This window comes from Manacus candei, unplaced genomic scaffold (genome assembly GCF_025592945.1).
Source record: "Manacus candei isolate 608988 ecotype Guabito, Panama unplaced genomic scaffold, ASM2559294v1 h1tg000003l, whole genome shotgun sequence".
NCBI lineage: Eukaryota > Metazoa > Chordata > Aves > Passeriformes > Pipridae > Manacus > Manacus candei.
In genome coordinates this window covers 16998302-17014635 of record NW_026138051.1, presented here as the reverse complement: position 1 = coordinate 17014635, position 16334 = coordinate 16998302, and the positions used below count along the sequence as shown (strand labels likewise).

Below are 16334 nucleotides of genomic sequence, written 5' to 3'. Positions count from 1 at the left end.
GACAAAATGCAGTTTAAAATACTTTCATAACCTTTTTTTGCTCATTGTTATGAGTCACTATAGTACTAAATCTGCACTTTTTTTCAGAAGTAATCATGCCTTCCCCATGTGGCATATTTTCTCAGAACAGTAAATTATCTCTCATTTTAGGTCTATGTCTAAGCAAACTTAGACATCCCACAGCAGCAAATGTAAAGTATTTAGTGTTATAGTGGAATGGAAATGACCAAAAATGGCACAACTGACATAACCTCACCCTGGGCAGGGTTTTATTCCATCCATCCAGTGAAGTAACTGATCAAACATAGTCATTTTTAGATACCCAGTCTAGTTTTGTAAGTCAGATGCTTGGAACCAGAACTGAGTCTGTGACATCACATATTGCACATGAAGGAGCACAGGGAATGTTCCCAACAGGACACCACAGTAGAGGAGATCCTGGGCCCAGAGCTGAAGTGACAGAGCAGCCAAGTGTCTTTCACTGTGAGAAGGGCTGTGCTGCAGGTGAGGCAGAATTTGGGGGGTTGAGTGACCAAACTGCAGGTGCTCATGTCACTGTTATCAGTTTAATCATCTTAATCCTCAATCTTAATCCTTACAATCCTTAACGCATCCCTGAAATGTAGATTTCCTTGTTTAGATTCCTTTGGCAATTACATCCTGTGCATGTGTCTTGCCCAGAAAAGCTGTGGCTGCTCAATCTCTGGAAGTGTCCAAGGCCAGGTTGGAGGGGGCTTGGAGCAACCTGGGATAGTGGAAGGTGTCTCTGCCCATGGAAGGGGATGGGATGAGCTGGGCTTTAAGGTCCCTTCCAACTCAAATCATTCCAGGATTCCATGAAATAGTGAGGCAAAAACGAGAGACTGTTTGTACAAGAAGAATCTCAAAACCAAACAAGTTTAATTCTGACTCTTCTTGGGATCTGAGAACTGGGTCACCAGAGGATGAAACCATTTGCCACCAACTGAAAGGGACCCTCTTTGCCTGGGCTGACAGGACCTGAAGTTGCACGGGGGAAAGGTTCAGGCTGGATATTAGGAGCAATATTTTTCGTGGAAAGGTTTGTTAAAGCATTGGAACAGACTGCCTAAGACAGTGGTGGAATCATAGAATATTCTGAGATGGAAGGGACCCACAAGGATCATCCAGTCCCACTCCTAGCCCTACACAGGACACCCCAACAGTCCCACCCTGTGCCATTGTCCAAATGCTCCCTGAAGTCAGTCCCCATCCCTGGGGGAACTTTACAGCTGTGTGGATGTGGCCGCTGGGGACATGGGTTAGAGGTGGGCTTGGCAGTGCTGGGGGAACAGTTGGACTCGATGAGAGCTTTTCCAACCGAAACAATTCCCTTGATCTTATATTCCTTGTCGCCCTGATTTTATGATTCTGTGATTCCGTGATTTTATGATTCTTTGATCCCGCGATCCCGTGACCCCATGGTGTTATTATTCCACGACGCTATGACCCCGCTATTCCACGATTCTACGGTTCTGTGCCCTCCGCCGGGCGTATCTGGCAGGGGCGGCGGCCGGGGGGCTGCAGGTGAGGGGCGGCGGCCGGTGGCCGTCAGCTCCCGGTGTGGAAGCGCCGGTGGCCGCGCCGGTGTGACGAACAGCGGCCCCGGGGCAGGTGTGTGGCTCGGACCCTCCTCTGAGGGCCGCGCAGGGGCTGCGGGCTCGGGGGTCTCTGTGGCGGGGCCCCGTGAGGCGGCGGCGGCGGGCGCGGCCCCCCCGCTCCCGTTGCCATGGCGGCCGCGTTGCGCTCCGCGGGGGCGGGCGGAGGGCGGGGCGGGGCGGCCGCTTCAGCACCAGCGCGGCCGCGGACAGCGGCGGCCCCGGCTCGGCGGCCCCGGCAGCGGCGGCCCCGGACAGCGGCGGCCCCGGCTCGGCGCGGGCAGCGCGGGCAGCGCTCGGGGCTCAGCACGGTGAGTGTCCCCCCCGCCCCCGCCCCGTCCCCGCGGGTCCCCCCGGGCGGGGTCGCGGTGCCCGCGGTGCCCCCGGAGCTGCGGGGCCGGGGCGGGCGGGGCCGTTGCGGGAGCGGTTGGTCTCGGTTAGAAAACTTGGCGAGCCCCGGAGCGCTCGGCTCGGGCCTTTCTCCTCTCCCCGTTAAGGCGTTTTCCTCACAAACTTCGGGGGTAAACTTACAACAAGGGCGGTTTGGCGAGCTGGCGGTGCCGCGGGGGGTGTGTGTGTGTCTGTGTCTCGCCGCACGTGAGTTCTGTCTCGCTAGGGTGTTCCTTTGCACGAATCCTAAAAACTCCCTGGATCTGGGCAAGCCCTGCCTCACCACATCCATAGTAGGAGTAGTAGGAGTGTGGTGTTCCCTATCCGCTGGTGGAAGCTCTGTCACCCCATGTAGAAGATGACAGCTTAGGTAGCTCTGTCACCCAGTGTAGAAGATGACAGCTTAGGTAGCTTAGGCCTTTTGTAGGTGTTCAGCAAGGACCATCTGTGTTTTTGGGGAGGTCACAGCCTGGAGGTGACAGCGACAGCGACAGCAAGCTGGGATTCGCTGCCCTAAACTATTAGGAAGTGCCTGTGTGCAGTGCAACTCAGGGCTGGAATTCTGTGTCTTCCCACGCAGGAATCACTCTCCTGTGCTCCCTGCCTTCTCCCACAGGCATCTCTGAAACGTCTGTAAAGCCACTGCAAATCTTTAATGATATTTATTGTTCCCTCTCAAAGAGGAGGGCTGGCTCTGCAGGCTCACACACGTTGTGTTCCATGTGCTGCGTTAACAGGGACAGTCTGTCCGTGGCTCCCATTAAAAGCAGCAAGGTGGGTATGAATGGGGATGTGTTCAATTCTCCGCTAAAGGCCGAGCAATGAATAATAAATGACAGTGACGGAGAGCAGGGACTCTCCCAGGCTTCATGCTCTTGAGTTCCCCCTAAACTAGAGTCAGATGTGTCTGTCCCATTCAGAAATATAAAAACAATCCCTTGTGTCCTTTCATCCTCCGTGTGCCGTGCCTGCAGCATCCAGGAGTCAGGAATAAGGGCTTGATCTGTGAAACGGGAGTAGTTGCCTGCATTATACCTTCTATTCCTTATGCCTTATCCCTCTTGCATTCCCATAGCTCAGTTCAAAGAGAACACTAATAACTCCTTTAATTTGCAGTGCTGCAGACCTTTGACCCCTGGGTAGTGTTGCCTGCACACCATCCCTGCCCAGCTGTGCATCCTGGGCATAACTTTACAGTAAATTTAGTTTTATTGCCTCATTAGGCGTTGGAAATACAGCTCCTGTGTGCTCCATAATGATTCAGCTGCCACAAAGAGAGATGTCTGCCGTTGACCCTTGTGAGCAAAGGCCTGACCCTAAATTCCTGCCCCTGGGTGTATCAGCAGCTCAGGTTCGGGAGTAGCTGCTGACACTGTGGAGTCTGGTAATTTATGAACCCACTATAAATCAGGGAGACATAAGTAGACCAAGTTCCTTGAAAGACACATTGAGACTGAGTTATTTTGGAGAGTCAATTAAGCAGCATTTAGGCTGGCAGTGGAAATTCATTCATTAATTAATGCTGCTCGAAGGAATGAAATTCTACCTGTGTTTTCAAAACACTCCTAATCCGGAGCAGTTTCGTGGCCTTCCTGGTTCTGGGCTCTGATGATCAGACTCCAGGATGGGCTTGGGCTGAGCCATCAGTGCTCAGCCATGGCAAGGAGTGAAATGTTGGTACCTTGTACTCTGCTTTGCCTCTTTTGTTTGTGTTGGGGAGCCCTTGGTGGGTCACCCTGAGGTTATTGACAGTGTTGAGTTCCCAGTGGCCTGATGGTCATCTGCATATGGGGATAGACCTTGTCTTATGGATTTAAGACATAGATATGTCTTGCATGTCATATATATCTTACATGTCTCTGTTTAACCTGTTGTTTTTAATGGGTGAAGGTCAATGAAAAGCTACAAGATTTGGAGGCAAATTCCGAATCAAATTTCACCACCAAACTATAGGTAATGCAGGTAGAGTGGAAATGAGCTCAGGTTTATCTTACAGAAGTCAGAAGCTCAGCCATGAACAGACCAGGCCAGTTCTGCTCTCATTTATGCCAAAGCAATTCCTGGCACTGGTACAGGTTGCCCAGAGAAGCTGTGGCTGCCTCATGCCTGGAAGTGTCCAAGGCCAGGTTGGACAGGGCTTGGAGCAACCTGGGCTAGTGGAAGGTGTCCCTGCCCATGGCAGGGGGTGGGACTTGATGGGCTTTAAGGTCCTTTCCAACCCACACCATTCCACGATTCTATGAATTTATGCCCTTGGGTTTCAAATATTTTTTAAAAAGAAGTATTTTGAAAGTTACAATCTGGCTTTTCCCTTTTGCCACCACGATTTTCATGCAAAAATAATTATTCAAAGCATCAGCACAGAATCTGAGATGCCACAGGGAAGCAACAACGTACCTATTTCCCAAAATTAGTGTGGTCCAGAAAGGGAGAACACAGAGAGCTGCAAAATTTGAGCATAATACTGAACGTGGTTTCTTCGTGTTGCAGAATTGCTCACAGATAAACCATCCTTTCAGTTCTTTTCTAGCCAGGATATTTTTGTGGCCCTAAAAACTGTTCCTTTCAGCACTTATTACCGAAAGGAGGGTTTTCCTCCGTGAACCACCACAAATGGGTACAGCAGATGTTGATTTATGTCAACATCAGCTGATTTTCTTCTCCATTACCCTTCCTGCTGGGTCTTTGCTTAGCGAGCAGGTCCTGTCGCCTTGACAGCCGGTGTCACGTTGGATGTTTTTGCACATTTGGGGAGAGCTTGACTCAGTCCTTCTCCCAAACTTGGTGTCGTCATGCGCATGATGGTCATTATGAATTATTGATAGTGATGGAAAAGTCACGAATACACAGCTTTGCTGCAGGGCCTCAGCCTCTTCCTTTGGTTTAATCATTGCTTTATCTCCTCTCCGTGTTTTACTAATAATGTCAACAGAGACATTTTGTGCTGCCTTCCCCACCAAAGAGTAGCAGTGCTGGTGCTGCAGCCACGATCCTTTCTGCTGATCTAGTTTGACTAGTTATGCAGATTTTTTTTAATCTGCAAACTCTAGAAAACATTTCAGTTATCAAAAAAACTATTTTCTAGGGGAATCCTGGCTCTTACTGAGGCAGAATTAAGAGTAAACTCTTGTACAGCGAGTACTTTGAAGATAATGAATTATTCATTTATTTTTCCCCACTTTTACAGTGTAACTCGTAAAATTGGGAAAACAGCTATAAAATGAAACCCCACTGCTGCATTGTGTAGTCAGAGAATAACTTTCTAATATAAATATGGAAATTAATTCATAAAAATACGAATTCTATATTAACATTATAAACACAAGTAGTAATATCAATAAACAGTGGAAGACATAGTAATCTTTGAGTAAATTGGGAGACACATTCCTGTGGCATTACCAGCCCAGCCTGCTCCAGAAGTTTTTTCCAACTCAATTTAAACTCCCCACTTGCTGTAGCAGTGGGGAAGAGCCTTTATTTGAAGGGATCCCAAAATGCTTAATAAATCAACCTGGAGTCTGTGCCCAGAGCTCATGGCTTGTGCCATAAAATGAAAATACTTCTGGAGTGAAACAGGATAATTGTCTAATAGCAAACACTTTTCTAAGATATGCAGAGCAGAGCAGGGGTGATGCAGAGAGGCCTTCATGGAACACCAGTTCCATTTGTCTCAGTTTTCTGACTCCTCCCATGGAAAGCTTTCCAAATCCATTCTATTACTGTATGAACAATCAGAACCCACCCTTGATACTCCAATGGCTCAGCACTGATTCAGAGAGGGGAAAAAAGGCATTGCATTGATTGAAGGAACTGAATGCAGCTTCCAGCAAAGCTTTTTTGGGCATGATCAGTGAAAAAAGAGGAATCCATGCCATTTACCGTGTGTGTTGTGTTAGAACCCTCTCAAAACACACATAAATGCGATCCTGGAGGTGTCCTCTCGTGGTTCAGTGACCAAGGCTGTCCCACAAGGCGGGTTCTTGGGGACATTAGATGGCTGTCCTTTGGTGTAGATGAGGGGAGGAAGGCTCTGGAGAGTTTCTGAGGAGAGCCTTGACTTTGTAATGCCCTTTATCCCCTGACTGAGCCCAGAATCGGGGCTGTGATGGCATGTGGCATCGCTTATCCCTCTTCCTCCGACATCTGAAGAGGAGAGATGATTATGAAGGTGGTTAATAGATGGGAAAGGAGGATTGTTCCATTCTTTACCTTGCCTGCTTTTGCTGCAGTTTAGTCATAATAATGAGAGTTTTTGATAAGTGAGCTTTGGATTGAGTCACTGGGATCTCGAGTGAGTAAACAGATGTTGGGATTAGTCTGAGGAGCTGAGCAGAGCAATCATGTGCTGCTTGGGGAAGCAGGCAGAGAGGGGGGGAGGCAAGGATCTCTTGGATCCTTGGCTCTCATTCCTGCCAGTTTGGGGGGAATCACCTTGGAATGCTCTGGGTCAGCTGATGAGGTGTTGGAGCAACCTCCGTGCTCACCGAGGTGTGGGCACTTGAGGGGTTTGAGGGTGGATATTCCTTATGGTGGTAGCTGGGAGTGGGGACACCCAAAGGCAGGGACACCAGCTGGGAATGTGCTCCCAAGCAGTGCTTGTGGCAGGGAGGGAAATCCTCAGAGCCACATGTCACCTCCCAGCCCCTGCTGGGTCTCAGGAGAGTCCTTTGCTCGTTAGGCACGAGGGGAAAAAAGCTTGGAAATGGGTTTGTTGTCGCATGTCACAATTCACATCTCAAATTCAGGCACAGGAAAATACTATCTTTGAAACACAATTGTTGACAGAGTAATTTTTATTTTTATTTTTCCTTTAGTTGGAAAAATCCTGGGAACCACGAGTGTAGAATAAAGGACTGATGCGCTTTTTCCCGTGATGACGGAGCCAATAAAAGGCAGCAGTTGGGAAAAAAGTCCCAGCAGCCAAAGCAGTCCATCAATCTCAGCTGCTGCTTCTATGAACATATTATATAATAATGGCTCTTCTTCTACAAAAAAAAAGCCATAAAGGTCTCTCTTTTCTCCCCTTAAAGATCACCAGAGGAAGCCATTAATTCTGCTCTAGAGTTAATCTGTTCCATCATGGTGATATATCCATTAATGGATATCATCTATCCATTAAACCTTCCCCCCTTGCACAGAAAGAAATAACAATATTTCATCGTTAAAAAGAATTTTGTATTTTGTGTTTTGTTGTAAAGTGACTGATTTGTCTGACTTTTCCAGACTCCACATGCTGAGACTTTTATCTAAGCAGCCCAGAACCTCTTTTCTTTGGCATTGAAGGCCTAACTGGGCTCTCACTCTCAGGCTGACCAAAGCTCAGCCCTTGCCAGACTTAACCCTTTATTCCCAGCTGCAAATATGAGCCATCACTGCATGGATTTGGGGAGCAAGTTCAGGGAACACACATTCATCCAATTAATAGCCCGTGAGGAGTTGGAAAGCAAATGAAAGCTGCAGACAGGCCCTAGCACAGCAGCCAGGTCCCCACAGGGTGAGCAGAGCAAGTGCTGTGCTTTTGGCAGCAGCAAAATGGCATTTTCAGGGATAAAAATCTGCCTGCTGTAGCACAGAGGGAAAATCCAACTTATTCTGAATAAAATTATTAACCCAGTGCATACCTCCTCGGGCTATAATTCCAGCTTTTCCTGCAGATTATGCAGATATTTACACTCAAATCTTGCAAAGTTACCTTTAGTCAGAACCATATGTGCTTGCAGCATAAAAGCTGAGATTGTGGAACACAACTCATCAACAAGGAGTAAATTCACATGGATATCAAACCATAGAGTGGACAGGGCCCTGCTTGGGATAGTCCAGAAACCTTGTGTGGGTATTGTGGACTTTGCAGGATGGGGTTCTGGAATGGGAGATCTTTGAAGGAAAGCCTAAAAAAGGCTGCCTAGCTGTCAGCATGTCTTCAAAATGAGAAACAAATATAAAGAAGTGCCTTTATGATAGCACAGGAATATTTAGAAATATATTTAATTCCAGCATAGCCAGTCAACAGGCCACTGGAATTGGAAATTCCAGCAACAGGGATCCTGGGCTTACTGTAAATGAACAAACAACCTCTGAAACAAGATCTTCCTGTCATCTGCTCTTATAGAAGCAATATAAAGCCACTACACAACTCATAGTATTTCATTTTGCTGGGTTATTCATTCTATTTTTTAAATGATTCCACTACATCCCTGCTAATTTGCATGTCTATTAATAATATTGAATTCTCACTCAAAATCCCATAGAGAAAATGACAAGTCTGTTAATATCCTTGCAGAGGATTAAGCAGGACCTGAAACCCAGAGTCTTTATAAGCACTTTGGTGCCTTTCCACTGCTTTTACCTTATCATTCCCAACTTGAAAGGCTGTTGTTATTCCTGCAGGACTGCCAGGCTGTAATGCATCATTTATTATGTACAGCAGGTGACTGGTAGTTAACATTGATCTCAAAATGAATGTTATTGTTTGTTGGGTTTTATTTCCTGCAGCTTTCCCGGGGAGCTTCGTGTTTCTGTCAGTGACAAGATGACAATTCATATTTTTACCAAATGATCCAGTGACTCATCCTATTAACTCCGCTGGAATACACACTTCCAGTCCTCCTGCCACAGTAAGTCCGTGGGATTTTGCATTCTTTCTGGAAATATTACCCAGGACTCAGTCCACGGTATGTATCTGGTAGTACAAATAACCTTTACCTAAATCAGTAACTTCTCAGCAATGGCCATAGCCCCAAATAGACCAAATACTGCATATAAGACGTATTTTTTTTAAGTTATTAAAGTATTTTAGAGCAATTGAGAAGATTGTGCTTCATCCTATGTTACTTAGAGGCCTTGGTTTGTTTGGACATGGAGGCCATGTAAGAAGGAACATTGTGTGTTGTGGGAATTGATGCAAATCATAAAATATCTGCCCTTGAAAATGTTGCCCTGTGAGGGGATCCCCATCCAGCTCAGAATGACTGTACCATGAGTCATGAGGGAAAATCTGTCATCCAAAACCCCCAAATGTGCAGGATGAGATAATATGGATTATGTATTCATACTGCTTGCCTGAATTAAACTCCTCAGTTTGTCCCTCCTGAGAACTCCCAGCTCATCGAGCCCATATCCTGTAACATTCCAGGTGTTGGCTCCTCGGTTCCTTTTCCCAGCATTGTGCTGCAGGGCCGGGCTCTGCACATCATTCCCAGTTGGGAGAAGGGGTGTTGGAGCCTGGTACATGCCTCTGCTGATTCTCATGGAAACACAGGATCACAGGATGGTCTGGGTTGGAAGGGACCTTAAAGACCATCTCATTCCACAGGCAGGGACTCCTTCCGCTAGACCATGTTGCTCCAGCCTGGCCTTGGACACCTCCAGGGATTGGCAACCTGTGCCAGGGCCTCTTCCCAATATCCACATTCCTTCCTAATATCCAGTCTAAATCTGTCCTTTTTTCCTTAAAGCCATTGTCTCTGTTCCATGGGTTGGGGAAAGGTTAGAGCTTATTTTTGTCGGCAAAGTCTCTTCTTCTGCTCACCTTTTCTGCCCCTGAAGGTGATATTCTGTGGCATGGTCCAAGCAAACTGCTCTTAAGTGCATTTTGCCCACCTTGCAGCCTTATCTCACCAGAGAGGAGCATCTGGCCCCGAGTTATTATTTGTTATTTCAGGGTAACTCGATGGCAACTGTACTGAAAACTGATGGCAACTCATGCGTTATCTCGTGATAACAGGATAAACAAACACCACCTTCCCACATGCATTAACAGTAATGGGAGGAAAAACTGGTGAAAAACACTGTCAAATCAGTTTAAATATTTCCCCATTTAGGTTCTCCAGATGCTTTACTGCTTCTACTTGTCTCGTACGCATTTAAATTACGACTGGAACTCCTTCCCCGTTTGACATTCCTGCCTCCGGAGCTTATGCCAGCTGCAGTCCTTAAGTGAGTGAGTAAAATACTTCCAAATGCCCGGCTTAACAGAGAAATGGAGCTTTGAACTTAAGGGAAGCTTTAGCAAGAGATCATGGGAGTCATTAGTGATGCATGTAATGTGTGTGCAGGAAAATCAGTGCAGGCATTGAGGGGACAATGGCAGAATTTCTGGGAGTGTTTCTGGAGTAATCCCTGAAAACAAGGCCACCAGGGCAAGACATTTTGCTTCATCTCTTTTTAAGCCTTTGCTCCTGGGTAACAAGAGAGAGGACGAGAGGAAACAGCCTCAAACTGCACCAGGGGAGGGTCAGGTTGGACATCAGGAGGAATTTCTTCCTGGAAGGAGTGGTCAGGCACTGGAAGGGGCTGCCCAGGGAGGGAGCACCCTGTAGGTGTCCAAGGACCACCTCTGGTTGAGCTGACAAGGTGGGGATTGGTCACAGGTGGGACTCGATGATCTCTGAGGTCTTTTCCAACCTCAGTGATTCCATTATTCTGTAAAAGGTCCTCGTGCAACCAATTTCAAGTGCAAAGTAAAGAGAATTAGAGCAGTCAAGCATTCCCAATCTTTGCTGGAAAACAGGAAAACAGGGGAGCAGATCAAAGGGAAGAGGATGGAGCTACCACAGCTGCACAAAAACCCTCTCAGCTGGATTCTGCTTGAGAACTCCAGCACATGGCAAAGCCTTTGAAAACACACTGAAGCAACATTAGGGAGTATATAAAAAGAGAATCTAAACAGTTTATGGGAAAAATATGAGCTAAATTTGATGAGACTGTTCTCTAGACTGTAAGTATCTGTTTCTCTGAAAGTTGTGGGGAACATGAAAGCTGTCATTAGCGTGGCAGATTTTCTTCATTCAGATGTAAAGCCAGATCTGCTTTCATTTTTTTTTAATGCAGCTGATCCATGGCGCAGCGCTAAGATGTGGTTAACAAAACCTTTCAGCGTCATTTTATCCCAAACTCAGAGTTGTTTGGGTCCACAAAGAAAACTAGAGCCTCTCACTTCAATATTAAAATAAATAATAAAAGTTAATAAAACTGTGTTTAATGATCCCACAGTATCTAAACATTTTTCCATGTTGTGACCACTTTGTCAGCTCAAGGTGACCACTCAAGGACAAGCTGGAGCTTGAAACAGGGAAATATTGTTCTAACCTTATAATAAGGATACTATATCACAAAACTTGACTGGGTCTGATCCATCTTATTCTGTGCTTCTCTGGCCGGTGTATGTGAAAGAAAACACCTTGAAAACTACTTTTCCTCGTTGCTTTGTCTGGTAGAGATCTTAAGTCAGACAGTTTATAGTAACATTTTAAATCCCATAAACAAAAAACTAAGAAAAATCACTTGGAGAGAGTCCCAATAAATTACAAATATTGATGAAGTGAGCTAAAAACCACCCTCTTTTGAGTTTCACTGATGTTTGTGCAGCCTCCATTTGCCCATGGACTGACTTTAAGGCAAGAAAACACTGAATGTGGAACACATGAAATGCTTTTGGGTATTCACATGGAAGAAGTTACAGAAAATGAATTCTTTGGCAGGGAGCAGCAGGGAAGAGTCAGGGAAGGCTGGGATTGAGGGTGCTGCTGAGTGAGAGCTCTTGAAGTCTGTGTCACATGTAGGGTGACCCTAAATGATCAATGCTGGTTCTGGCAGAGGGGCAGGGAGGTGTTGCTGCCTCCAGGGATCATGGAATCTCAGGATGGGTTGGGTTGGAAGGACCTTAAAGATCATCTGCTTCCACTTCTGCTACCCCAGGTTGCTCCAAGCCCCGTCCAGCCTGGCCTTGGACACTTCCAGGGATGGGGCAGCCACAGCTTCTCTGGGCAACCTGTGCCAGGGCCTCACCACCCTCACAGGGAAGAATTTCTCCCTAATCTAATCTAAATCAACCCTCCTTTAGTTTAAAACCATCCCCCCCATCCTATTGCTATCTGCCCTTGTAAATGGATCATCCTCCATTCCAACCATCACCAGTTTCCAAAGAATAAAGTGATTTTCCAGCCTCTTTTCCCATGAACCAGCCCAGCATTTGCTTGTGTTTGGCTTCATCCAACTGCTGTGGTGACATGCAGTGAGTTTCCTTCCCTTCTTGTTTCACACAATACTTTAACTCATTTTAGTCTCAATATTGCTACTGATTTATTGTAACTGAGGTTACTTACATTAATAATAACTCCTGACATTGGCCTGAGCACCTCAGTAAGTAAATTTGCCACTGCTTTGAGAAATCAGGTTCCTAATGAGTATAAAATTACCTGGAAATTGTTCTTGTTGCCAGACAAGGTTGAGGAAAAGAACAAGAGAAAACCCTTCTGGGAAAGTCCAGACTTGCAAGCTGGAAGCAAATTAGTAAATAATAATAATTACAATCAAGTTTATTAATGTTTAGCTGCAAATTAATTACATGCTTGAAAACTTAATTCCTGTTTTTCCCAGGACGTTTTCCTCACTTGTCAAATTGAAGGTGCTGTTTCAGCACAGAATTCTTAGTATTTATTGTAAAACATTAATGTTGAAACTCTGAACTCCCAAAGCCTCCCCAGACTCTCCAGGAATCACTTTAGAGAAATGACATTTTGAGGTACGTCTCTTCAACACAAAAGAGAGATTTACTGACATTACCTTTTCCTGTCAATTTAAAATGCCAGTATGTTGCAGTAACATCTGAAATAACTAAAAACATGTAGCAATAAAGAAGGGATTTCTAAGCTTATTTAGGGATACTTCCATTTTCTGACTTTCCAAGTATTTGAAGAGGGTTCCTCTGCTAAAAGAGGGGATTGAATTTCAACATTCCCTTCTCTGCGCTCTTTCTTTTACATCACAACATTAACCTCAGAAAGATCAAAGTTTTGCAATATCAGACAAATCCCATAATAAAAAACTGCTTAGGCAACATTTCTGGCAACTATAAGTTTTCTGGTAGATCTGCCATAATCTGAATTATAAAAGGTTGGACTTCATGATCTTGGAAGTCTTTTCCAACCTTAACAATTTAATGATTCTATGAATGACACAGAGACAACAGGGCAGTGAAAACATTTATACAAAAAGCTCTCCTTACATCCTTCTTGCTCTACCTTGGGTTGTCCTGTTTCCAAAATTCACTGTGGCTTTCTGTAACAGCTGTTTTTCAGGATTAACTTGTTGTTGAGGGATGTGGAAAAGGCTCTGAAGGATGGGTACAAGTTTTTCATGGTAATAGTTTTAAAGGAATAAGCGTGGAGTTATAGTAGATATTTAATGGTGAAATCATAAAATTGGCAGTATTATGGATGGCAGTTTCTCTCCTTTTTGGTTCAAAAGGTCATGTTCTCTAAATTCCTGAAGTAATGTCCATATTCCAGAGTACATGTGCAAACATACATGTGTTTGCATACTATGTATGTGGAGTTATACACTACATACACAGTGCCAGGAGCTATGTGGGACTGATTCCAAGACCTTCACACTGTCAATTAAATTCCCAACTTAAGTCCTGCTTTAGCCAACTTTTAAAACATTCATTCAACTTCAAACATCTGGTTGGTTCCGTTCTTTGTAACGAGGCCAGAAAGGTGCCTGGAACTCCATATGCTCCTGATCAGTTTGCTGGGAGATGAAATTATAGCAGAAGTATGTGAAATATAGCTCTGTCATATTCCCAAGCCATTTGTCAGTTCACAAGTTACTTGAAATTACTAAAATATTCCAGAATGTGGAATCCGAAGGCGAGGGAAGGAAAATACATGACAACGTACATATGTAACCACTGCTGATGAAGAAACAACAGTGTAGACTTTTCAGTGGTGTTATTATTACTCAGTAGGATTTTATTTCATTTGTATTCTTGAGGTTTGGCTGAAAGAATCTGTTTGAGCCATCTGCCTGCAGAGACATTGCTGGTGTTTCAGTAGTAGGTTCTCGGTGTTGGCAGATTCCCAAAGACACTTTTTCCACCCGGTTGGTGACTCACTGAGCTGGTTCAGATCCCACCTGGGCACCACCTGAGTGTCACATCTCATTGCTAGATGTGAGGCTATGAAGTCCAAATATCATTTTAAACAAGTCAGAGCTTTCCCCTATGTATTCTACAGGTGCTTCTTTACAGGCTTCCTTGAGAAATTCTTTCTCCACAAGACTGGAAGAGGTTTTCTTACTGGTTCTGCAAACCATAGCTTGCAGCATTGGTACATTAATGTAGGAACTAATGTTAATACATTAACATAAGTTAATGGCTTAGAAGGAAATTTTTTGCCTCAGGAACACAGTGGAAACAGCTTAACAATGATCAGGTTCCTAAACCACAACAATTGATATTAAAGGATGTGTGTGTATAGATGATCCATAGAGACCAAAGTTCATCCAAGGCACTCACTGGATAAACAGTGAGCGTGTTCCTCACTCCTGCCTTTCACAGAAACTTCCTGCTCTTTCAGTGATTTGAAGTATTCAAGTCACTGAAGATAAAGGAAGATTTCTAGACAGGACAGAAAGAATAAATTTGCTCATTTTAGCTCTTCACAGTGAAATTTATTTGGAGTTTCATTAGAACCACCGAGTATTTGGTGTTATTAACCTTTGAGTAGTTTTCAGTTGGGTCTGGATGGTTTGCTGCATTTGCTTTGAGTCATGGGTTATACAATAACGTGATGGTTTCTCAGCAGGATTAAAACCTGGGTGCATTAAGATTCAATTAAAAGACTGCGACAAGTGCAGTGGTTGACTCAGACTATTAACTGGGATTGTGTCACTGGAAAATGAACTGGCTTTGCAGTTACTGCCAAGGAAGGAAGAGACAAGTTCAGTACAACCAAGTGAAATGTCTGTCTCTCTGGTATTTCAGGAAGTTCTAACATTTGTCCCTATTTTTTCTTTCTTCCTGTTTAGCTCACTGACATCACAATGACTGAGGAGGACTTAGACCACAGATTCAGTTGTCTCACCTGGGATCAGATTAAAATCCTGGATCAGGTTTTAGCTGAGCCCATACCTATCCATGGGAGAGGAAACTTTCCAACCCTGGATGTAAAGCCGAAGGATATCATTCATATGGTGAAGGACCAGCTCATTGAGAAGCAGATCCACGTCAGAGACATCCGCCTGAACGGCTCCACAGCCAGTCACATCCTGGTCAAGCAGAACGGAACCAGCTACAAGGACCTAGACATCATTTTTGGGGTGGAACTTCCCAGTGAGTTGGAGTTCCAGATTGTTAAGGAAGCAGTCCTTAATTGCCTATTGGACCTCTTGCCAAAATGCGTTAATAAGCAAAAAATCACGGCTCAGACCATGAAAGATGTGTATGTGCAGAAGATGGTCAAAGTCTCCACCGACCACGACCGCTGGAGTCTCATCTCGCTGTCCAACAACAGCGGCAAGAACGTGGAGTTGAAGTTTGTCAGCTCGCTCCGGCGGCAGTTCGAGTTCAGCGTGGACTCCTTCCAGATCATCCTGGACTCCATCCTGGCGGTGTACAGAGCCTCAGACTGCCCACTGGCAGAGGACTGTCACCCCACCGTCATCGCCGAGAGCATGTACGGGGACTTCAACGAGGCCATGGACCACCTGAAGTACAAACTGATCTCCACCAGGAACCCCGAGGAGATCCGAGGAGGTGGCCTCCTGAAGTACAGCAACCTCCTGGTCCGTGACTTTAAGCCGGCAGATGAGGCTGAAATTAAATCTCTGGAACGTTACATGTGCTCCAGGTTCTTCATTGATTTTCCAGATGTTGCCGAGCAGCAAAGGAAAATCGAGTCCTATCTGCGCAACCACTTCATCGGGGAGGAGAAGAGCAAGTACGACTACCTGATGACCCTGCGTGGGGTGGTGAACAAGAGCACAGTCTGCCTCATGGGGCACGAGCGGCGGCAGACTCTGAACATGATCACGATCCTGGCTTTGAAAGTACTGGGAGAGCAGAACATCATCCCCAACGCGGCCAACGTGACGTGCTATTACCAGCCTGCTCCATATATCAGTGACAGAAACTTCAGCAACTACTACATTGCTCATGGACAGCCCCCCGTGTTCTACCAGCCCTACCCATTCCACATACAGATCCAGAGCGGGATGGTTTAGGAACACGCCGACCTCCGCAGCACCCACTTACACTCCTCCCTCTTCCCAGTTCTTAATAAAGGCCTCATTAAAGCGAGTTTTATCAGCACTTCTGAGTTAAGGACATATTTTTGTGCAAGTTGCCAAAGTTCTTTGGTTGATCAATGTCTAAATCACCGTTCAGCACGTCGTGAAATAAGTGAAGCGTCCGTCATTCGTGAAGTGTTTATACCTTGGGCTGTATTTTTTTGCAATGAAAAGAGAAGGGTATAAATTATTCTAATTTTTTTAAAATGAAATGCACTAAGTTCTGGGTTCTAAAAAAAAAAAAAAAAAATTCTGAAG

At 45.3% G+C, this 16334-nt stretch overlaps 1 protein-coding gene across 7 annotated transcripts; it reads left to right on the top strand.

Annotated features, from left to right (window-relative positions):
• Positions 1 to 380: 380 nt before the first annotated feature.
• On the top strand, positions 381 to 16117 carry LOC127470644 (terminal nucleotidyltransferase 5C-like). 7 transcript variants are annotated; one of them, XM_051786398.1, is made up of 4 exons: positions 381 to 504; positions 8499 to 8620; positions 9827 to 9941; positions 14817 to 16117. In XM_051786398.1, exon 4 carries the CDS (start codon positions 14832 to 14834, stop codon positions 16008 to 16010), a length of 1179 nt encoding a protein of 392 aa, XP_051642358.1. In that variant the 5' UTR covers positions 381 to 504; positions 8499 to 8620; positions 9827 to 9941; positions 14817 to 14831; the 3' UTR covers positions 16011 to 16117. The 7 variants fall into 7 exon arrangements, with proteins under 7 accessions (XP_051642358.1, XP_051642381.1, XP_051642366.1 ...); XM_051786421.1 differs by lacking the exon at positions 381 to 504 and adding an exon at positions 1609 to 1632; XM_051786406.1 differs by lacking the exon at positions 381 to 504 and adding an exon at positions 1840 to 1927.
• Positions 16118 to 16334: the final 217 nt, after the last annotated feature.